Source organism: Esox lucius, chromosome 17, assembly GCF_011004845.1.
Source record: "Esox lucius isolate fEsoLuc1 chromosome 17, fEsoLuc1.pri, whole genome shotgun sequence".
In the NCBI taxonomy this organism is placed as follows: domain Eukaryota; kingdom Metazoa; phylum Chordata; class Actinopteri; order Esociformes; family Esocidae; genus Esox; species Esox lucius.
Window position 1 is genome coordinate 10531754 of NC_047585.1, and position 24710 is coordinate 10556463.

Below are 24710 nucleotides of genomic sequence, written 5' to 3' on the forward strand. Positions count from 1 at the left end.
GGTATTACAGGTGTATTGTTGTGTGGCGGGAGGAGTGCATATATTAGTCATCTTGCGTTAGCCACCCTGCGTTAGCCACACAGCTGGGTGACAGCTAAAATCCTCTTCCTCCTACGTCACATGCACACGCAGTGGCCAAAATGATAAGTCACCCTGGTTGAATTCCAAATACTTTGAATGGGAAAGAGTTTAGCTTGTTAAGCTGAAGAATGTTTGTCTCAGTTACCTCATTTAGTGATTAACATCTCCAGAAAGTTATGTCTCTGACATATTTGAGAATTTCTTAAAATCTGGGAGTTTTGTAGCGCCACCATGAGAGCTAGCTGTTCATACCTTTCAGGGTTCATTCCTGGTTTATCTGTAAAGCAAGATCCTTTTAGGATTTATAGCCTTATATAAGATTTGCCACAACTATGTCAGATTCATTTGCGCATTACGGCCACATCGTTTGAGTTATCAACTGTTTTACAGACTTTTAGAGATAATGGTCCTTCACAGCAAACAGCATGCCAATCCATTCAGCGGTCTCGGAGATGTCATTTAAGATGTCAATATAACGCAAAACACTAGTGAGGTTTATAGCGCACCCATAAGGTCATTATATACTTGACTTCTGCTGTCCATTTGTGGCAGAGATGTTAATGGGCATGATTCGTTTGGTAGCTGTCGTATATTCCCATGTGGATTTATGGCCTTATATAGTCATAGACCCGCCCGCATCAATTTCAGTCGCTGATTTCAGCTGTATTGTTTGAGATATCAACTTTCCTTATATTACTTGAAAAGATAATGGTTCAAAGGTCCATCACACCCAATAGCAGGAGATGTCGTTAATGAGTTTTTTAACAGATGTCAAAATGGAGGCCATATTGTTTGAGGTATCAACTTTTCTTATATAACTTTGAAAGACAATGGTCCAGTGGTCCTTCACACCAATTGTCATCCAAATCCATTCAGCTGTTGTGGAGGAGATGTCGTTTAAGTGTGTTTTTATCGGCAATATGGTGAGAAACATCAGTGATGTTTATAGCGCCCCCAAGCAGTATTTTTGTATGGGAGTTTTCCTGTCCATTCCTAGCAGACACATTTACGAGTCTGTTTCGTTTCGTAGCTGTTAGATGTTCCATTTGGGCTTGAACGTCTAAAGTCATAGAGCCGCCCAGCTCAATTTTATTCATATTGTTTGAGATATCAACTTGCCTTATATAACATTTAAAGATAATGGTTAAAAGGTCCTTCACACTTAACGGCATGCAAATCCGTTCAGCAGTCTCGGAGGAGATGTCATTAACGTGTTTTTCACCAAATTCAAAATGAAGGAAAATCCAAGGGGCGAATTTGAAAGACCCCAGAGACTTTTTTGGTCAGCATGAGAAGGGGTATATCTGGAACTTGGTTGCGTGTCTCTAAGACAAACGGTTTATGAGATCTGAGCTTCACTTTTTCAATTTTCGACTGAGTGCTACAGCGCCAGAATTGTCCTTCAGACCTTGGCTGTCTACAATCAGGCAAAGTTTGGAGTGTTTTGAACCAGAGAGGATCGAGCTATGGACCTCTGATAATGGCCCTGGAGAATAATAATAATAAGAAGAAAACGTATAAACATAAGAGGGTTCCAGCAACTTCGTTGCTTGGCCCCCTAAAAAACAATTATTTGAGAAATTCCAGTCAAGTTTTAGGCACTGAAACTGCCGTACTCCAGATTATCAATGACATGTTGGCGGCTGATACAGGCTCCTCCTTTCCCCTGATCGTCCTGGACTTGAGTTCAGCATCTGACACTGTCAACCACCTCATCCCTGTTGAACAATTCCAGGACACATCTCAGATAGGACTGAAAGTTTGTCACTAGAGAAACTCATCTCAAGCTTATTATATCGATGATGATAACAATGATAACTACATATGCAGTTGTGCTCAAAAGTTTGCATACCCTTGGTGAATTGGTAATATATGTTCCATTTGTAAAAAAAAAACATGAGTGAGCAGGCAAAATCTTACGGGATTCACATTCAACTGTAGGTCATAACAGAATGGCCCAATCATAAAACAAAACATGGCAACAACAAAAAAATAACTGACACCTGTTCAGATGTCTGCATACCCTTAGTTCTTAATACTGTGTATTGCCAACTTTAGCATCTATGACAGCGTGCAGTCTTTTGGAATAGTTGTATATGAGGCCCCAAATTCTTGCAGGTGGTATAGCATCCAGGTCATGCGAAGTCTGAGGTAGTCTTGCATGAACCACAAGTTTGTGATCTCCCCAGAGTGGCTCGATGATATTATGGTCAGGAGACTGTGATGGCCACTCCAGAACCTTCCCCTTTTTCTGCTGAAACCACTATAGAGTCAACTTGGCCTTGTGCTTACAGTCATTGTCGTGCTGGAAAATCTAAGAGCATCCCGTGCACAGCTTTTGTGCAGAAGAATGCAAATTATCTACCAGCATTTTCTGATAACATGCTGCATTCATCTTGCAATACATTTTCACAAGATTATCCGTGCTATTAGAGCTCACACACCTTCAAAACATCAATGAGCCACCACCATGCTTCACAGTGGGGATGGTATTCTGTTCAATATAGGCCTTGTTGACCCCTCTTTAAAAATACTGTAGCGCTTATGGTTGTGACCAAAAAGCTCTATTTCGGTCTTGTCACTCCAAATTACAGTGTGCCAGAAGCTGCTTCTAACACATCAACTTTGAGGACAGAATGTTCACTTGCTGCCTAATATATCTCACCCACTGACAGGTGCCATGATAATGAGCATAACAGTGTTATTCACTTCACCTGTCAGTGCTCATAATGTTATGGCTGTTTGGTGTTTATTTATGAAATAAAGAAGGAAAAGAAGTGAGCCTGCTTGACCCGTGTGTCTTAAGGTAGCCCAATGCCTGGCGGTATTTTAAAATCACTTTTTTTTCCCAGACAAAATAAATTAGATAAAAAAAAGATTTATATGAAGTCTCTTTATGAAGTCTTTGTTGATATGTTCCTTTTAGCAAAATACTAATGCATTTTGAGATCATTCTAATTTGAAATATATAATTATTGCTCTTTCATCTTGTGTGACATATTAATAATGCTATATGGGAAAAATATATGTAGTCCTAGTTAGAGTTCTTATTAGTGTGATTTCTCTCAGGATAATACTGTACACACAGATTGGAATTGACTCCCCTGCAGTGGTCTTGCCAAACATTTACCTTTTAACTAATTGTGAGTGTTAGAGAGGATCCCGTCCAGTCAGTCAATCCATGAAGTCCTAGATGCTAGACAAACGAAAGGTAATGTATTTTGTTTGATGTCTTCTGGCCCTCTGCCATGCCTTCCATTAAACGGTCATACTCTTTTTAAGTGGTTCAAGGGAACTGGCATAGCTGCTTTCAAAACTTTGCTGACTTACTTTACACTTTGAGTTCATAACATTCCGGGTGACTGGCAGTATGACTTTGATCTGGCATTGTAAGAGCATACAATATAGAGTCCAGTTAATGGTAATATGTGTGTCCAAAAAGTGTATCCAAAATAGCACCCTAAGCCCTATGTAGATCACTTATAACCAGTGCCCACATACAATATCTCTGATCAAATGAACTGCACGGTGTAGGAAGTAGGATGCCATTTGTGATGTACATATACATAGGCATACAGTAGTGCCTAATCATCCACTGCCTGTCTGTCTCTTATTGCATCTGTCCATCCTCCTGTCAATTCATCCTCATCAGCCCTCTAGACAGCAGAGTAAGCCTAGGTCATACAACCCACACAATAATAAAAGTAGATTCATCTTTTGCATAGGCCACCACAGCTGATGGAATATTAATCAGTATTCATGTATTACCAGATTGATGAGCATTTCAAGTACACATTTTAAAGATCCAATTCAATCTGTGTCTAATGATTGCCTCGCATTATTAATTCTAGTGTGTCCCAGAATGAACACTCTGCTTGAAAAGGCTAACAATGGAGCAATTGAGTACTAGCCATATGATGTACTTTCCTTCGTTGATTGGCAAGACAAACATCCAGCAGCCATTCAGGAAAGTGCAGCTACTATGCATCCTCCAGTAAAAACAATTCTTCTTTCACTTCCCATCTGAATGCCCTTTGATCTTTGGAGGTCAGATTAGCAAACAGCTAGTCTTCAATTAACCCCTGCTCTAGCAAACTAAATGCTAGGCTAAAAGCTGGTGAATAAATTGAGCAAATAAAACATGACTTGGAACATGGACAATAGAATAACCATGAAGGATTAAAAAAATAAACAATGTAAATGACTTATACATAATGCTAATTGAAATGTAACAAAATATTATAGTTTGTGGTTATAGTCTGTGGTTGGTGAATGAGGATATAACGGATTGCATTTCTCAGATACCTAACTTGGTTCTCTCTCTGCTCTACAGATCAGGAGAGGATAGCTAATGACTCCAAGTACGAACAAGAGGGAAAGGTGCAGTTTGTGATCGATGCAGTATACTCCATGGCCCATGCACTGCACAACATGCAGAAAGAACTCTGTAAAGAGGAGGTGGGCTTTTGCTCCAGGATGGACCCCATCAATGGCACTCTGCTTCTCAAGCACATCCGCAAACTCAACTTCAAAGGTCAGCTTCTTGCTTCGCATGGACACATACATGCACACATGTTTGTTTTTCCATAAACCATAAACTCAAACTAACCTGGATGCCTAAACTTAAATTAGGCTTAACCCACATCAACCCACCGTGGATTTTTCAACATTATATTGTGTTGCAAAATACAGTGCCACCTACTAATATTATCACCCTTGGTAAAAATGAGAGAAAAGGGCTGTGAATTTTTTTTATATTGTTAATCCTCTTGAACTTTCAGCCAGTTTCGGCCTAGCCCAAACCCTGAAACACAGCCCCAGACTGTTATCCCTCCTCCACCAAACGTTGTTTTAGGCACTATGCATTTTGATAGTTATTGTTCTCCAGGTATCCCCACACACAGTGCCAGATAGTGAAAAATTATTCATTCATCCAGAAAACGTATTTCGATTGCTCCAGAGTCCAGAACATTTATCAGTGAACATTTTTGTTTTGATTTTGAGGTTTGCGCATTGTCCTGCTGGAATAACCAACCACAGCCCAGTTTAAGCTTCCTGCCAGAGGAAGTCAGGTTTTGATTTAGTCTCCGCTGCTATTGATGGAGTCCATGATACCATGTATCCTAACAAGGTTGTACAGGGCCTATTTCACAGTGGGGACCGGGTACCTTTATGCATGGCTATCTTTTTGTCTACCACAAACCTACCTCTGGTGTTTGTTTCCAAAAACTAATATTTTGGTCTCATCTGACTATAGAATCTTGTTCCATTCAAAGTTCCAGAAACATTTGGCAAGCTGCAGATGCTTGTGGTTGTTGTTTGATGACAGCAAATACTTTTTATTGGCAACATTCCGAAATATCATGTGGTTATGTAGATTTGATCGTAAATTGAGACTTTCTGACCCCAAAACACAACTAACATCTGCAGTTCTCCTGCTGTGATCCTTGGAGTTTCTTAGGCCTCTTGAACCATCCTCCTCACTGTGCAAGGGGTCAATATAGACACGTTGTCTTCAAGGCTGATTATTAACAGCTCAAGTTTAAACTAACTTATTGCCATGATATTAGAAATGGGAATGTTTCAAATGTTGATCTATTTTCCTATAGCCATTTCCTGATTTGTGCAGCTCAACAACTTTGTTACACATCATTACAGTATTCTCTGGTCTTCCCCATTGCAATGGATAGCTATGTTATCTCATATTTATACCCCAGTGCAACGGGAAGTCCTGCTTTACCCCTTAAGTGTTCCTAATCATTCAGGCAAACTTAAAAACGTAAAATATGAATGGGAATACAATTCAGTTCGATAGAACTTATAGGTGTGCCAATAATTGTGGCACATATGTTTTGTAGATTTTTTTAAAATTCATATTTATTTTTTCAATCATTTTAATTGTGAATATTTTGAATGAAAGACCTAGAGTATACAAAGCAAAGACCTTTTTAACACAGCTGGTTTTGCTCATATTTACCAAGGGTGGTATTCAATATTTGCCACTGATCAAAATAAAAAAGTTTATAATGTCAGATTGAAAAATTCTAACTGCGGTAACACTTTTCCTTCAGTTGATACTTTTTATTATGTAACTGCTATGTAAATAAATATTAACAACAACATAATATCACAGGTATTACTTTGTCATTGCAATAGAATTAATATCTACTAACCAAATTATAAGAAACCCAAGAATCTGTTATTGGTCCCCGATGTGGTTTTTTGCTGTGGTTTGATTTCTCCATTAGATTAGTGAAGATCACCTGAGCCTTCTCCCCAAACATGGCGCTCCTGTGCTTCAGTTTCCCCTAGAGGTTGAATGAGGTGTAAATAGTGACTGCCAGTGGAGTTTCTCACACAGAATACAGGCAAACCAAAATCTACAATTATTTTACATATTTTAGATACAAAATAAACACGAAATTGAGACCATACAGTTTATTAAGAAGGAATGACATTGTTCATATATATATATATATATATATATATATATATATATATATATATATATATATATATATATATATATGTATTATTATTTGAAAGAAAACATTGTAGCCTGGCAATAAGCAAGGGAAATTAGCCTGTGCTGGAGTGTTTATCAGTTAAGGATGCATTCGGCAACTTTTCTTGATTACCAAACTATTTTTAAACACTAAGGGTTCACATGCTTTCAAACAGGACTGTACTGTATATACACACACATACAAATATGTATGTCACATTTTGGTTATCCAGGATACCAGGCACAGAGTTGAAGGACAACAAAAAAGGTTTAATAAGGAAACTGAGGCAGTAAAAAAAAAAAGGAAAACGGCACGCAGGCAAAAACAGACTGGTAGCAGGCAAGAAACATAAACAAAAAGACTCAATGACTCAACGAAAGGCTGACAGAATTGGGCAAACTAAGGTGCTAACGAGTGCTAAACAACAAACAGGTGAAAACAATCAGAACAAAAAGGACAGGCAAAGTTTAAGAATAAGGGGGGGGGGGGGGGCAGGGGGACGAACAGAACAACCGGCATTCAAGAACAAACACAAAACCAAAAGCTAACAAAACAGAACCTCACAAAACCGAACTTTGCAAATACATACATGTATGAATTATACAGTTAAGCCCAAAAGTATTCTTAAGTATTCATTTCCACGAAAAATTTCATGTCCAACATTATTCATACCCCTTGACATTATTGCAAATCTTTTCACCATGAGAGTGCATTCTAATCACCTGAACAGCTGAATAGCAGTAGTTCTCTAGTCATTTACTACAAGTCATGGCTAACAACGGAAATAGTTACGTTATTCATTTGTATCGCCAGCACAATGTCTTACCGTGTTTTATCACTTGTTTATGTAATTTCCAGCCAGGAAAATTCACTATGGCTTAAACTTTGGCATTGGTATGAATACTTTTGGGGTTAACTGTATATACAGCTCCGGAAAAAATTAAGAGACCACTGCACCTTTTTCTTTCCTTTCCAAAAAAGTTGAAAAGGAAAGTTTTGAGTGAGGAACAGAAGCTTTCAATTTGCAGTGGTCTCTTAATTTTAACCCTTCTGTATGTATATATTATTTTATATATATATGTATTCATATATTATATATAATATTATTGCTGTCAAACAATAAACAGCTCCTGCAGTCGTTCAATTCCAAGAGATGTCTTTTGGAAGTGCAGGAGCTGTAGGTTTATAAGACCAGGGTGTCAGAGCCTTTATGTCAACAGCCCAAACTTTGGCAAAGTACAGTGCCTTGCGAAAGTATTCGGCCCCCTTGAACTTTTGCCACATTTCAGGCTTCAAACATAAAGATATAAAATTTTAATTTTTTGTGAAGAATCAACAACAAGTGGGACACAATCATGAAGTGGAACGAAATTCATTGGATATTTCAAACCTTTTTAACAATTAAAAAACTGAAAGATTGGGCATGCAAAAATATTCAGCCCCCTTTTAATACTTTGTAGCGCCACCTTTTGCTGCGATTACAGTCGCTTGGGGTATGTCTCTATCAGTTTTGCACATTGAGAGACTGAAATCTTTGCCCATTCCTCCTTGCAAAACAGCTCGAGCTCAGTGAGGTTGGATGGAGAGCGTTTGTGAACAGCAGTTTTCAGTTCTTTCCACAGATTCTCGATTGGATTCAGGTCTGGACTTTGACTTGGCCATTCTACCATCTTCCCTGTCCCTGCTGAAGAAAAGCAGGCCCAAACCATGATGCTGCCACCACCATGTTTGACAGTGGGGATGGTGTGTTCAGGGTGATGAGCTGTGTTGCTTTTACGCCAAACATAACGTTTTGCATTGTTGCCAAAAAGTTTGATTTTGGTTTCATCTGACCAGAGCACCTTCTTCCACATGTTTGATGTGTCTCCCAGGTGGCTTGTGGCAAACTTTAAACAACATTTTTATGGATATCTTTAAGAAATGGCTTTCTTCTTGCCACTCTACCATAAAGGCCAGATTTGTGCAGTATACGACTGATTGTTGTCCTATGGACAGAGTCTCCCACCTCAGCTGTAGATCTCTGCAGTTCATCCAGAGTGATCATGGGCCTCTTGGCTGCATCTCTGATCAGTCTTCTCCTTGTATGATCTGAAAGTTTAGAGGGACGGCCACGTCTTCGTAGATTTGCAGTGGTCTGATACTCCTTCCATTTCAATATTATCGCTTGCACAGTGCTCCTTGGGATGTTTAAGGCTTGGGAAATCTTTTTGTATCCAAATCCGGCTTTAAACTTCTCGACAACAGTATCTCGGACCTGCCTGGTGTGTTCCCTGTTCTTCATGATGCTCTGCGCTTTAAATGGACCTCTGAGACTATCACAGAGCAGATGCATTTATACGGAGACTTGATTACACACAGGTGGATTCTATTTATCATCATTAGTCATTTAGGTCAACATTGGATCATTCAGAGATCCTCACTGAACTTCTGGAGAGAGTTTGCTGCACTGAAAGTACAGGGGCTGAATAATTTTGCACGCCCAATTTTTCAGTTTTTTGTGTCCCACTGGTTGTTGATTCTTCACAAAAAATTACAGTTTTATATCTTTATGTTTGAGGCCTGAAATGTGGCAAAAGGTCGAAAAGTTCAAGGGGGCCGAATACTTTCGCAAGGCACTGTATATATTTTTAGCCCATGTAAATCCAAATAGAAGTTTGCTGATTGAATAATTCTAATATCTGCAAACATTGTGCTTTTGATTAAGGCGCCAAGTACAATAACTGCAACGTTAGGCTAATGTATAAAACAAATACCAACCCCTCTTATCTGGAGAGCTGCTGGGTGGGCTGGCAGCAGTGAATCTCACATAAGCTTTTCAAGGTATTGCCCTTTGATGTTTAGGCTGCAATATGATTTGAATGGGGTTCACATGGGGGCCTGTAAACACTAGCTTTCCTGATGGATGGTTAGCCACAACCTAATATCTATATCCTTATTGAATGATTCCCATATTCAACCAAATGCAAGTTGGCTACTTGAATAATAGGCAATGGCATAAGGTAGTCATGTTGGCTAGAGATCTACAAACTTGAATCAGGGGATACGTGATATTTATGCAGAGCATGGAAGTTGTTAATTCCACTAGTAGAATATGTTTTGGTGGAAACGGGACTAACAACGACATTAATGCTTAACTTAGAATAGCAAAAACATTAAATCATGACTTTTACCATGCTATTAGCAGGAGGATTTACGCAACACAGCATCGTGGGATCATTTGGAGAAGAGGGACAGAGTTAGGGGAGGTACCACTGGCCTTCTTGTTCGAAGCTTCTATTTGGGCTGTAATCTGAGTTGTAGTTAATTGCCGATTTCTCTGCAGAGATAACCCTGTGAACTTATTCTCTGCAGCAGAGATATCACTGGATCTTTGTTTAATTCAAGTTGTTATTGCCATCATAGACAACCACAGTACAAACAACTTGGTGGTCTTCTGTATAACCACCCTAATGCATTAAGGGACACCTGTAAATTGAAATGCATTCCACATGACTACCTCATTACATTCATGGTAAAGGGTAGCTGCTTTGAATAATCTACAACATTAAACTTATTTGATTTTATTACTTTTAACTGTCTTTCCTATATGTGAGTGGTATTTTACCCAAAATTTTAAACTCTTTTCTTTTACCAGTAAATTAAACCCTTTATTCTACAATGAATTGACATGCTTACATTGAATTGGCTCATTTGAAGCTTTTGTGCATCACAAGAAAAATGTTAACACGTTCCTTAGAACCCATTGAATGTAAGGTATTGATTTGTTTTACAAAACCCTCCGGTTTTGTAAGAAGACACATTCATCAAATGTACCTTAACCCTAACCCTAATTAACAATAAGCTTGAAAGTATTCTTAAAAGTCAAGACCTTGTTTTCATGAACTGTCAGGACATTTGGGTGAATGTTGGTCCTGAAAAGGTAGGGAAACATGTATACACACGGGGCACCCACATATTCATTAATTTTCACAATTATTTCACTAATGTTAAATAAAGTATGTACACAAGGTTGAAGAAATCTCTAAAGGGGAAGAGCGTAGGAGAGGAGAGAGAACTCGGTTTTCTGATTCCTTCCAAGAAATAGAATGCCAAGAGAGGGCCTCTTGAAAAGAGGAAATATCTTCCTAGGTGTTACGGGGATTAGTTTCCAATGGATTAAATCACAGCAGGAAAACAAATCTGTGGAAAAACATAAAAAAACTTTGAATGGGAAGCCCTTTAAAATACATAATCTTGGGAATTTGGAGGGGATAAATGTTTGTCAAAACATACTTTTAATTAACTTGTTTTGTTGTTACAAAACACCTCATTGTATATATGGTATAGTAGTTAATGAAAATAGTTGATCTCATAAGACTGGAGAAATGTAAGCATCAACTGCATGTGTTTGCTAGTCTTATTAAAAGTTATATAGTTTACTAAACGGACAGATCATTTGCAACTGATAACCCAATCCTTCTGAAAAAGCAGTGCTACACATGAGGGTTGCTTCTTGGTTACACACATCATCCTGTTTCATCATCAGATTTTGCATCACACACCAGTATGTTGAATGGCTGTGTTCAGCCAGTCCACTGCGGCTATAGGGTTGGCAGGCTGGAAGGTCATTTCTCAAAGACAAATGTATGTTATTTTCACTAAACAAAAGAAATATGTTTCTCCCTGATGAGTGAAATTTGTTTCATTTGTAATTAGTCATTCCAGAGACCACAGGCAGAATTGTTTTGGTCACAGTCTCCACAGAGATTCAATTACAATCACAAGAGTTTTAACCATGAAGGGTGTGATGTGCCATCCCTATAATATACAGTAATGTTGTTTTAAGCATCCAAGCACAAATTCTGAAAACATCAAAACCCTCCTACGGGCGGAAACAGACAGGTCTGAATGTCTGTCAGACATTAAATCGTTTGCTGACCATGTTGTTGGCAACCCCCTGCTAGTGACAATAATGATTAGGCTGAGTACCTTTCAAAACGGATCAGTGATTGAACATCAATTTAAAGGTTTTGCCTCACTCAGTCACAGGCTATGGGATGAGAGCTGTTAGCTAGCTAAGTGGACAAACAAAATGCACGCAACACAAATCAGCTAACCTGGCAACTGTAGCAACTATTCACATGATAAATACATCACAATGGATTCGTATCCATGAAGCAGTGTCCTACAGTATGTTACCTGTTGAGAGTTTGGTGAAAATAACATCCAATTTATGAACTGTAGAAGACAGTAGAAAAGGATAGAAAATCAAAAAAAGAATAAAAGGTCCGTAACACTGCTATGCTCCTATTGTGAATGTATTTAAATGCACAAAAAACAGATAACGTAATGATCCAATTTATACTGAACAACATTTTAAATGCAACACTTTTATGATGAGCTGAATTCAAAGATGTAAGACTTTCTCTGTGTACACAAAAGGCCTATTTCTTTCAAATATTGTTCACAAATCTGTCTAAATCTGTGTTAGTGAGCACTTCTCCTTAGCCAAGATCATCCATCCACCTCACAGGTGTGGCATATCAAGATGCTGATTAGACAGCATGATTATTGCACAGGTGTGCCTTAGGCTGGCCAAAATAAAAGGCTACTCTAAAACCTGCAGTTCAATCCACAGATGTCACAAGTTTTGAGGGAGCGTGCAATTGGCATGCTGATTGCAGGAATGTCCACCAGAGCTGTTGCCAGTGAATTGAATGTTCATTTCTCTACCATAAGCTGTCTCCAAAGGCGTTTCAGAGAATTTGGCAGTACATCCAACTTTGAGTTCAGCTCATGATAAATGGGGTGAAAAACTAAAGTTATGCATTTATAATTTTTTTCAGTGTAGATGTTTGTCTGGTCATACAAATTCTGTTACCACACCTACTTAAATAATTTCTGTAAAGTGTCAATGAATACTCCCATTTGGGCCACATATAGCAGCAAATATATGCTTGTGATTCTTCCATCAGCTTCATATTGTGTACACAACTGAGATGAGGAATTACACAAAATTCCATTATCTAATAAAATGTGTAAAGAGAGAAAACATGGCATACATGACATGAGTGGCAGCCACCTGTGAAGATAAACTTTTTTAGATAAAGGGTTTAATGTCTAGTTCTTTATTGAGACCTCTTGATGTTTCGGAGATGTTTCCAAAAATATTGACACGTGCCTCAAGAGGATAGTGTTAATATCACCCCCTCTACCTGGCAGTTTCACATGTTCTATACCCAGGTAGTGGAAGTAAAATTGGTTGTGCTTTGCCCAGGAGAAATGCAAAAGGTCTCTTTATCAACATTCTTTTCTATGTTTACCTGCTAAGACCCTAAAACTTTGGGTTACCCTTCGTTTTGAGAATTCCAATGTCCATTTGTAGATGCCCTGTAGATATTATGCAGACATGATAAGAGTTAATGTTTCCGTTGATGTTCTGGTTAGTAGAAAGTTGAAATGGAATAGTCTCTAGGTAGTTTGTAACGCATGTACAGATGAACATTTTTAATGGTGCCCAGCCATTGCTCTATAGATTTCCCTACCTGGTCCCTGGGCTTTTCTCCGTATTGGGAGTGGAAATGACAAACTGATGGTTATACCTCCTGTATTTATATACATCTGTGGTATGGGATTGGTATGGGATTAGTGAAAGTGAATCAGCACCCTGCACTGCTGCATTTGCTTTCTATTAAATAATGTTTCTGCATTTCCAGTGAAGACGCTAAACAATGCTAGTAAACAATCCAGATCTCAGAATATAGAGGTCATTATTACCCAATAGTAATTTTCTAGACTCTGTGTCATTTTCTGCTATTAATATTATTATTAATTGTCACAGGGCACAGCAAAGGCATGCACAATGACAGGAGAGACAAACTTAACCCACAGGTGTATTTATTAAATCCAACAACAAAACACACTTGATAACCAAAAGGAAACCAAACACAAACAGTAAACAATACAGGATTGATATAGGATTTTAGCTACTCAACAGTACGGGCTCTCCTTGGTTGTATATTTCATTTCATAATGCGCCAAATGTTTTCAATGGGTGACAGGCAGGCCAGTTAAGCACCCAGACTCTTTTACTATGGAGCCATGCGGTTGAAATAAGTGCAGAATGTGGTTTGGCATTGTCTTGCTGAAATAAGCAAGGCCTTCCCTGGAAAAGACATTGTCTGGATAGCAGCATATGTTGCTCCTAAACCTATATACTGTAAATTGTTCAGAATGTATGGTGCTGGTGCAGATGTGCAAGTCACTCATGCCATGTGCACTAATGCAGTGTTTCCCAACTCCGGTCCTTGAGTACCCCCAACAGCACACATTTTTGTTGTAGCCCTGGACAAGCACACCCAATTCAACTCAATGAGAGCCTGATTAGTTGACAAGTTGAATCAGCTGTGCTTGGCTGGGGCTACAATGAAAATGTGTACTGTTGGGGGTAATTGAGGACCGTGGTTGGGAATCACTACAATAACGCACCCCCATACCATCACGGATACTGGCTTTAAACTGTGCGCTGATAACAAGCCGGAAGGTCCCTCCCCACTTTAGTCTGGAGGATGAGGTGTCCATGATTCCCAGAAATAATTAAAAATGTTGATTCATCAGACCACAGGACAGTTTTCCACTTTGACTTAGTCCATCTTAAATGTTTGCATAGTTTAGTAGGGGATATAATCACATGCAACTTTAAATGCAACTTCTGCAAGTTAACAAAAACATACTATTTATCGTCTACACCAAGAACGATAAACTATTTTTTCTTTAAGGAACACGTTCGTCTTTCTAAGGAAATTTGATGGCATTCACATATCATGGTGAAGAGAATAACCATGTTAAAACATACAGAAATTTGCGTCTATCCAAAGGGTATTTCCGATGCTCTCTGATTTTATATCTGTATGTATGTTTCAATTCTTGTTTACTCGTGAGTCATACACTCCACATGCACTCTAAGACATGTAATAATGGACCGTACACCTTACACTTCACAAAGACATTGATGAGGTATCCCATTGTCAACCCTAACCCATAACAGCCATTTCATCTGTCAGGAAATCAACCAGGGAAGAGTGGGGCGGTTGGTGGGAGTGTGATTTGGATGTGGATTTCACTTCGGAGTCGAAACAAGGAGAGTGTTTGACACTTGATCTCAGTGCAATCAATGATCACCTGTGTGTCTGGGAAGTCCTTGAACTCAGCAGGGAGGTTGGCTTCCTTACTCTCAGCTGACATCTTGATAGACACTGAGTCCAGGATTGTGTAGTCAGTCCAAGTAGAGATAATATAACTCACTGTGGGGGGTTGGACATTGAACTAGTGTCCCAAGTCTCTGTCCTTCAAACCGAGAGACAGGTACATCAAGAGAAGGAAAAGCTTGTCAGTTGGCTAAAATGCCTCTGAGGGGGAATTCAAGCTTGTAAGAGGTGAAAGAGTTCAAACTAAGAATTCTAGCATTATCATATTATTAAGGTAGGCTAATGTCTACAGATCCAGCTGGAACAGTTACAACAGAATCAAATGTACATTCATACATTGGATGTTCATGAGCTGCATAAATCAGTAAAACATGTCATTTTGCAGACGCTTTTAGCTAAGGCAACTTATATTCATGCATGAATACATTTATTGTATGAGTGGCCTCAACTAGAGTCAAACTCACAAAGTTAGGACTTGCAAGCACCATGCACTAATGACTTATAATAATCAATCCACCATAATCCTGTATTTGCATATACAGTTTCTCACAAAAGTGAGTACACCCCTCACATTTTTGCTTATATTTGATTATATATTTTCATGTGACAACACTTAAGAAATGACACTTTGCTACAATGTAAAGTAGTGAGTGTACACCTTGTAGCAGTGTAAATTTGCTGTCCCCTCAAAATAACTAAACAAACCATTAATTTCTAAACAGCTGGCAACAAAAGTGAGTACACCCCTAAGTGAAAATGTCCAAATTGGGCCCAATATTAAGCAGCAAACAACATCATGTCATCAAAATGATTTAGGCAGATGGCAGTGTTGTCATTAATGTAACGTAACGTTAGCTAACATTTGGTAGACACCCCAGCAACATTACTTTAGTGAGCTAGCTAATGCTATACCATATCTTAAAGTCTAGTCTCCCATTATCAAGCATGGCCAACATTGTTCTCTGTCAGCCAAAAACCATTAGAATTGGTACCATAGTCCTCTTTTCTATCCCTTGTATTTACTTGATCATGCTTAACAGAAACATACTTATCTAGTTAAAACAATTGAAAGGGGTGATTTGGCCATTTACAGTGTTGTGAGTTGTGAATAAGCATGGCTTTTGTTGTATTTTCCCTACAATATTGCTTCTCTCCCAAATTCAACTTCCAAGTAACCATGATAACGTTTTTGCAGATTGATTTAAGAAGGCTATTAGTGTTGTTCAGTAGTATAATTGTATCTGGCCAACATTCTTGCCAGTAGAGATAATGTTTGCACTTATTATTTGGATACATTCCTCAGTTCTACACATTTTTTAAGGGGTCGTCTTTTTTTCCGGTGGGGCCGTTAGCCTGCCAGCTCAGAAATGTCATTTGTTAAGCCTTAAAGTAGGGTATATTTCCTTCTTAGTCATAAGTCACTGGGAAATGTTTTTGCAAGTTTACACTGCCAGGTCCTACCTGTGTCTCCATTTTCGGGATATTTCAATGGAAGGTGCTCCAAGCTGAAATGTGTTGTATGCAAAAGCCTTGGGACAAGTTTACAAAATCCTGTATGGACATTAATTAGAGATTAAGTAATGACTGTCAGCTTTAATTTGAGGGTATTTTCATCCATAACAGTTTTAGAAATAACATCACATTTTGTACATAGTCCCCCATTTAATGGTAACATAGGTATTTGAACAATTGACTTCACAACTGTGTCTTAGGCAGGTGTGACTCTGTGCATCATTGGTGCATGCACAAGAGACATATCAATGTCAAATCTGGAATCTTGGCGGCTGTTGTCTAACAACATGACCACACAAGGAACAAATAACAGATTGTTGTCAATGCAAGTTGGCCAACATGAAACCGACAAACAGAATAGATCAATCAGAGACATTGCCAAACTATTAGGCATGCCAAAATCAACTATTATGTGCATTAAGAAGAAAACTGAATGCACTGGTTAGCTCAGCAATAGCAATTTACCTGGAAGACCAAGCAATGCCTCTACAGTAGATGACCAAATATGCCTGACCCTAATGAAGAAAAAACAACAACAAAGAACTGAAATCAGAACAGTGATCTCTGCAGAGATCACAAGCACTCTGCAGGAGGTAGGCGTGGATGTGTCAGCCACTACAATTTGAAGAAGACTACCTGCTGGACTGCAAGTTGCATAAACACTAGTTAGCCTTTAAAAGCTAGAAGGCCTAAAAAGAGTGATGGCAAGAGTAGTGTGGAGAAAAATAAGGAAATGTCATACTAACTTATCTCTGAAATAAGATATAGGGGGTGTTAGGTTTTGTGCATGTTTGGCTGCCACAGGAACTGTGTCACTTGTCTTTATTGATGATTTAACTGCTGACTGCTGCAGTATGCTGAATTCTTAAGTGTACACAAATATCTTCTGCTCAGATTCAATCAAATGCCTCAAAATGCATCGGACAGGAACTTACCTCATAACAGGACAATTAATAAACATTCACTTGCTAAGGCAAGTATGCCCCCAAAAACAAACAGGAACTGAACATGGCTACAGTACAGGCCTTATAGAGCAAGACCAGGGATAACATCCAGTTTCTGGTGGTGTCTAAGTGTTGCAGACTTCAGGCAGTTATCAACTGCATAGGATATTTTAATAATATTCTGAGTATGACAAATTTAAGATTGTTAATTTATCCAATTATTTTTTGTCCCCTGAAATGGAGGGCTTTGTGTAAAAGGGCCGTAATTCCTGTACAGTGTTTCTGCATTGAAATAATTAAAGTGGACAGTCTGGACTGTTTCAAATTCAGTGTGCTGCAGTACAGAGCCAAAACAACAAAACGTGTCATTGTTCAAATACTCAGTTAGGAAATGAGCGTGGCTACCCAGAATTCAACAGAGTACAAGTCCAATTACAGTTGTGACCTCCTACAGAACGTGACTTCCCGTGAACATAACTTCCTATGAACGAATACAAACGTAATGTTCTGTCTGTTTTCTAAACACATTTAAATTATAACAAAACGTACATTTGTATGATCTCATATGAGATTGAATATAAAGTAATTATCATTCTAAACTGGTGATGTTATCATACATGGAGCTGAAATCTTGTTGAACTTGGTAAATCTCTGTAAATTAAATTGCACTGTAGACTCACAGCTCCTGGATCTTGTTCCAGTTCTCTTGCATTTCGTTGTGAGAATGCAAATGTTGCATTTCATGGACTACTTGGGAGGGATGGTCCTGGCATGCTAGTAGCCTTAGTAGCACACACCTATGCATACAGAGCATATAGAAAGTCCATGTTTTTTTATTTGCAGTCCCTCAAAATAAATAAATTACATTTGCTCTCCACTTCTCTAAACTTCAGTGATCCGTCCAACAGATCCCAGTCTGGACAGGTTCAGTGTGGGAAAATAAGTTTTGTGCATTCTCAAATTTAAACTTTACATTGCAACTTACGCCTCATTATCAGCCAAAGACAAAATAAAGACTGTGAGCCTGAGGCTAACACAAAAATCAGAAATCGTCAAAGCATATACCAGAATTATCTCTAAATAATCATTGATTTACCAATCTTTTAACCCTGTATCCTCAGTTTGTCTCTTACACTCTGCTCTTTCATACATTTTATATGCCCTCGCCCCTTGATTGCCTCTTCTTGCACTTTTTAAAACCGATGCAATTGGTCTCTACTAACTTTTCACAACTTTTCGATTGATCAAGCTCTGTCAATGTCTTTGGTGATAGTAAATGGACAGCAATTTTCATGTCATTATTAAGTTGGAGCTGACCAGGCCACTTAAGAAGAGTTAACCTTTTATTTCATGGCCACTTCAATGTAGTTTTAATTGTGGCTTTCTTGAAGAAGGCAGCAGCTTTTCCTTAAGAACTTGGCTGTACATTGCTCCATTAATTTTAACTTGTTTTCTTGGATAATGAATTCCTTCTTGCCGCCATACTACATATAGGCCATTTTTGCTTAGTATTTTGTTGTGAGATGCAAGCTTAGTATTGGCCATCAAAGGCTTTAGCTCTGTTGAAGTTGCCATTGGCCTCTTGATCACCTCTCTGTTCAGTCTCCCAATTGCTTGATCATCCAGTTTGAAGGGCCAGATTGGTTTAGGAAGGATGTTAGTGGTACCATACACTTTCCACTTTTTAATTATCACCTTGACTGCCCCATTGGATGATTTAGGCCTTTGAAATATGTTTATACTCATCCTCTAATATGTGTCTTTCCACAACTTTACAACTTAATTTTTTTGAATGTTGCTGCTAATGGATGAGAGTATGCTTTGTAGATAACTAGCTAATTTGGGATTGCTATTTCCAAGGGGTAGAGACATACAACATTTAGAAATTAAAATTTTGGATTTAAAATATATCATTTAATTTCCCAATATAAAACAAATTGCTCTTGTGGAGATGGTGTGTAGTGTGAGGGGGGGTCGGGGGGCAATTTAAATGCATGAAACTCAGACATCGACTCTATGAACGGAGTGAACAATTTCAAGGTTTAAGGAGTGCAGTAGGTGGTTATGGGATATCCAGGGGCTGACTCACAGTTGTACTTATTTGGATTAATTGTGTAATAGTTGAAATTTGGAAGCTAATCATTAACTGATGTGTACCGCTGGTTGGATATCCCCATTTCAAGTTCAACTAATCATTATCTATGATTTACTAAAGCCCTACCCCAAAAAAATGAACTGTCATATTTACTTTCAAAATCTCTAGTGTGACAAATTAATGAGGAAGCTTGCAGTGTTGAGCATGCAAATTGCTAGTAAATTAGAACCAATAAAAAACTTTTTCTGAGTGAATATTGCAGTTAAAATAGGCTCCTGTCCAGAACAGTGTGTCACAGCTCTCGATGTTAATTACATAGGTCACGTCAGCCAGGCAAAATCAAGAACTATTTAGCCAGGATAAAACAAGAAAACCGTTCTAAAGATGTAGATTGTTGATTTAATAGTCTAATTTGGGATCTGTTTGACTCTACAGCTAACCAAATGTTAGGCTGCTTGCCGGTTAGTAGTTATTGCTGATGATATTATTTTAAAGACCTCGGTTCACTGCCCATTTCAAGCATTCATTTACTATAATTACTCATAGTTAGATGGCCCTAGTCTTATCTAGGAATATCAGTGGACTGCCTGTTTTTTCTCACCGTAGGTAAGAGAACCCTTATTTATTCAAGTGGTATTTATTCAAGTGGTAGGTGGACACTTATCCATATTATGTGCATTTAAAATGTCCTTAGTCCTGTAGGCTCTTTGATGACTTGCTCTGAAGCAGTGTGACAGTGGTACTGACCTGGCACAGATATTTGCAATAGTTTGGCAAATAGAATTACTACACTCATTTAATATTGGACACCGATTGCTAAAGCAGAGATGAGCTTATTTTCACAAATCATTACCTTAAGATTTACCACTCTCAATGTATCTATTTATTTTATATTTTTTTATCTATTCAAGAATATCACTTTGGCTTGCTCAGCAGCCTTCAGCACCTCCTCATCTAAAGTAGAGGTATCAAACAGTTTCCAACCTCAGTCCAGCCCCTGGTCCACAGACCTCCCAGCCCTTCTTTCCATCTCCTGCCCACCTCTCCCTTTGATGCTTCAAAGAGCTGCTTGAAAATTTAATAGACTGCGATTTAATAAAGTTTCCCATCAGTGATCGACTTTTGCTGCTATTACATCTGAGGTACATGTGTCTGTATTATTTCTTTTTTATACCTCTACTACAGACAGACTGCCAGTCTCTAGAGACACCACAGTTGACTGTAAAATTTTGCTTTTTTTCTCAGCTGCTTCGTTCTCTTCTCAGGGAAGTGCCAACTCTTCATTGCTCTGCTCTTCCAAGATGCTGCCAATCGAAATGAAAAAATATGTCTGCTTGCCGTAGTACCATCTGATTTTCTTGTCATTCATAGAACTTGAATAAATAGAATATAGTATGGTCACTGTATGAGTACAGAATTCTACACTGAGGACATGGACCAATATCAGCTTCTCTAAAGGAGTCTTGTTTTGGCCTATTACCTACCTAGCTTGAGAGCAATGTGAGATACCAAAGATGAATTTAGAGAAATTGAGTAATTATGCAGACAGGATAATGGTGAATCAGAGGAGATAGAGGAAAAGTGAGATAAAAAGGGTGTAGTCTTGAAAGATATTTGTGCATGTCTTTCTGCACTTGTTCTGCATGCTATACAGTTCATTGGGCACTAATTGCTAATGTTGTTTGGTGGGCAACAGGCTGCAGTGCTCTTTTCTCTCCTGCAAGGGGTCCTGCCTGTCAGGAAGAACAAGCACATGTTGGGTCACTGATCCTAACTTTAGTATTTGATAAGGGTAAAGTTAAATATGTAGCTAGCTGTTCTTTTTTATTTGAAATAAGAGTATGTTGCAGTCGGAGGCTTAGAGATGCTCATAGACGAGATCGCTCAAATGGTTACAAGATAGTATTTTCCTGTTACGGATAATGAAGACTAAAGTACTGTATGGGTCACTTTTCTGGAGCTGTCCCCACATTGAAGTGGCCATATTTATTCTGAAATACACCAACACGAGGAAAGATCTTTCTCAGAAACCGACCCAGCCTCCATTAGAATGGTTCTGTGAGCCAATTCGCTATCTGCCAAAAACATTTATGCATTTAGCTAATGTATTAGAACTCCAGACAGTGGGTTTTGCCTGCACGAAATTAATTTGTCTGAATGTCAATTTTTTGTTAAAAGTAGTAGATTCTTTGTTATTAACCTGGATCCCCATGGGCTCCCATTGATGCTCATTCTGAGGGAAAACAAAAACAATTATGAACTGTTTTCTTACCTTAATCTCTCCTCCATTTCTCCTTTTCAAATGACAAATTTTTCTGCAGCATTACCTGTCCCATAGCATACAGTGCCAATAACCCTGCACTCATTTTGTTAAGTTTTTACTCATGCAATAGGTTTTGATGCAGGTATTTTGTTTTTCTGTGAATAAGAAAGCCACAGAAAACTGTACAAAAATAAAAGCATTATTACAAATGTTGGAAGAAATGATGTGTGATAATCTATAATGCAAATTGTTGAACTATCGCCACTGACTGTTGAAATTAGCTACCAAAAGTAATTTTTTGTGAAAGTGGATTTAAAAAAAAAAAGTTTGTCATCACGTTAAAATCAACTAGGCTAACAGATGTCCAATTCTGTGAATATACATGCATAGGGCAGATGTATTATCAGCAGAACTGTGTACTGTGGTTGCTAGGCAACATTACATGACAGTAAGCTTGTGGGCTTCCTACCTTCTGATATACAGCTGCAGAAGCACAGCTGAGTGGAGAGGAAAAGGAGAAGTAGTTGGAAATATTGGAATTATCTATCTCTTGATTAAAACATTTCCTGACCTGCAATACAGTTGTTCTGAAACTCAAACGGAATGATGCAGTGTTTATTTTGAGCCGTATCCTCCCAGGACAGGGTTTTTGCGTTGTTTGTTCCGGACTGTTTTCCATGGATCTGGCATTATGGTTTTTTTCCATCACTGTATGCACTTTACTGTATACATTATACTAAAAGTGATCTGTTCATTAAGTTGTATATTCTGGTACCTCTATGTCCACCAAAAACATCTCTCTTGCGCGCCCAAATGAGTTAAAAAATGGCTTAGAATGTTCTCATTCCACCCTGGTTACAGGTCACCTGCAAATGCATGTTCATTGTGTTCATTTGTACTATTATTAAGTGGTGAATGAATTAAAGAGGCTAAAACGTGTGTGTGTGTGTGTGTGTGTGTAGGTGATGAACACTAAGTGCCTGGTTTGGCTCATGACAAAGAAATATCCCCATTAAGACAAGCAGTGGTTTCCTTATGCCAAGTTTAATCACTCTTACGCCACATAGCCATTGATGACGTTACTTATGGTGGGGTTGAATACATACTGTACTGTGAACAAATCTTAGAACAACTGAGAAAGTATTTTAAGCACAACTCATAAAAAAGTGTCAGGTGTACAAAATGGGATCACGATTTATGACTTGAACGCATGCTCACAATTGGTATATAGAGTTGTGCTTATAACTTTGTATACCCTGGCAGAAATTGTGAAATTCTGGCATTGATTTTGTTTTATTATTGTGCCATTCTATTATGACCTACAATTTAATGTGAATCCCATAAGAAAGAAAAGACGTGTTTTGCCTGTTCAGTCATGTTTTCTTTACAAATGGTACATAGAGCTCCGGGAAAAATGAAGAGACCACTGCACCTTTTTCTTTCCTTTCCAAAAGTCGAAAATAAAAGTAGTCCATCATTAGTATTGTGTTTGAAAATATTTAGCAAGGCTAAATAAAGAACTGGTTGTTTGAATAAGTAGGCCTACAGCATTTTCTTTAATCAAGAAACACTAAGTCTAAAAAGGCTAATGTCTTACATATTTGAGGCCTGAGACATGGGAGCAGAGAAGAGTGCAGGCAAACCATCTGAGCTACTACCGGCTACTACTAGCTGTGATTGTTTCCCTTCCCCAAATGAGTTCAGTGGCTTGAGGTGTGTTCAATCAATTCATATTTGTTTGCAAACACCTTGGCAAATACCTTTCCGTTAGCTGTGTATTTGCCATGAATGTGTTCACAACATATTGGAAATATAGTAACTATGTAGTGAAAGAAAGGCTAGCTTGAAATGTAATTCCAACTTTAAGGGAATTTTTTATATATTCACAAAATGTGTAGATTTTGAACCTAACTTCAACCTTGGGTTCTCTGCCCCATTAAACTAGTTGGCTCTCTCAAACTAAAATAGTACAAAGGCGTTGTTTGTGTAAAAGGAAATTTTTTTGGGCTTCATCTGCAGCTCCAAGTTGTTTATTTTATATAATTTTTTTACAATTCCAGTTTCTTGTTTCTCTTGTGATATCTGGCATCACTGGTTTGGAATTTTGTTTAGTCCAGCGTTTTCTGTGTTGTCATAAACAATACTGTCTTCAATAGCATGTTCATAGCACTTAATATTTGACAACAAGAGATTTTGGCCAAATGTATTCAACAACAGGAAAACTGAAAGCACACATAGCTACAATAAGCTTTGTAACCTGTAATTTGATGATAATGTAATTACTGCCTCAGATTTTAGCTTGATTTTGGTAAAATATTAATAATATAATGACACATGCAAATATCTGACCATATATAAAGACACAATTCCAACTGGCAGTGAATTCCAACAGTGCAATGTTCAATTATTTTAAATACACTGTTTTTTTCCATTTTCTGACAAGTAACGGTTTTGGACATACAAGGTTTCCATCCGACAGATATATGTGTATGGTACAACAATCGTACCATTCCCTTTTTCATGTGCATATGTGCACATTTTGGCAGTAAGTACTGCTGCTAAGAGCAGTTGTACACACATGTAGCTTTAAATTAAGTAAAGTTTAGCTAGGGTGTCATGGTCAGGGATGGTGGCTGGGCGTGACCATCATTAACTCCGATCCAAATGCTTGTGAGTTTGAATCACGGGAGATGTGCCATGTTTTTTCCCCAAACCTAACTTAACCATAACTTTAACCACCCTCAAAGAGCAATCTTGCCTTAATGTTTTTTGTTGTCAAGCCTTACCCCAAACTTTAATCATACCCTTAACCCACATTGGAGTATTAGCAAACCATAGCCCTTAAGCATTGTTTGTAGTGCAGCTTTTCCCTCCGTTTACATTCACATTTGAGAGTTGACTTCAACACCAACCGGCTCTCCATACATAATTTATATTTATGAATTTGAACACGTAATTGGCAGTCCTTACTATCGTGTATAGATGTACGTTCATATGTAGGAGACTGTGCAGAGATTTCCCCAGGAAATGTACTCTTGCTCAAAAGGTAGAGTATTTAGTTTTGCTTGCCAACTGTTTCAGTAAAAGAATAGTGGACTTCAAAAGCTATTTGACAGTATTGTT

General features: G+C 38.2%; 1 protein-coding gene across 3 annotated transcripts in view; it reads left to right on the forward strand.

Annotated features, from left to right (window-relative positions):
* The window catches only part of LOC105006624 (metabotropic glutamate receptor 4), a 335106-nt gene that overhangs the window by 275814 nt on the left and 34582 nt on the right, over window positions 1-24710 (forward strand). For all 3 annotated transcript variants that reach the window (XM_013138417.3, XM_013138418.3, XM_013138419.3), the window contains one exon: window positions 4415-4615. In XM_013138417.3, coding sequence (XP_012993871.2) covers window positions 4415-4615 — 201 coding nt within the window. The remainder of the gene's footprint in view (window positions 1-4414; window positions 4616-24710) is intronic.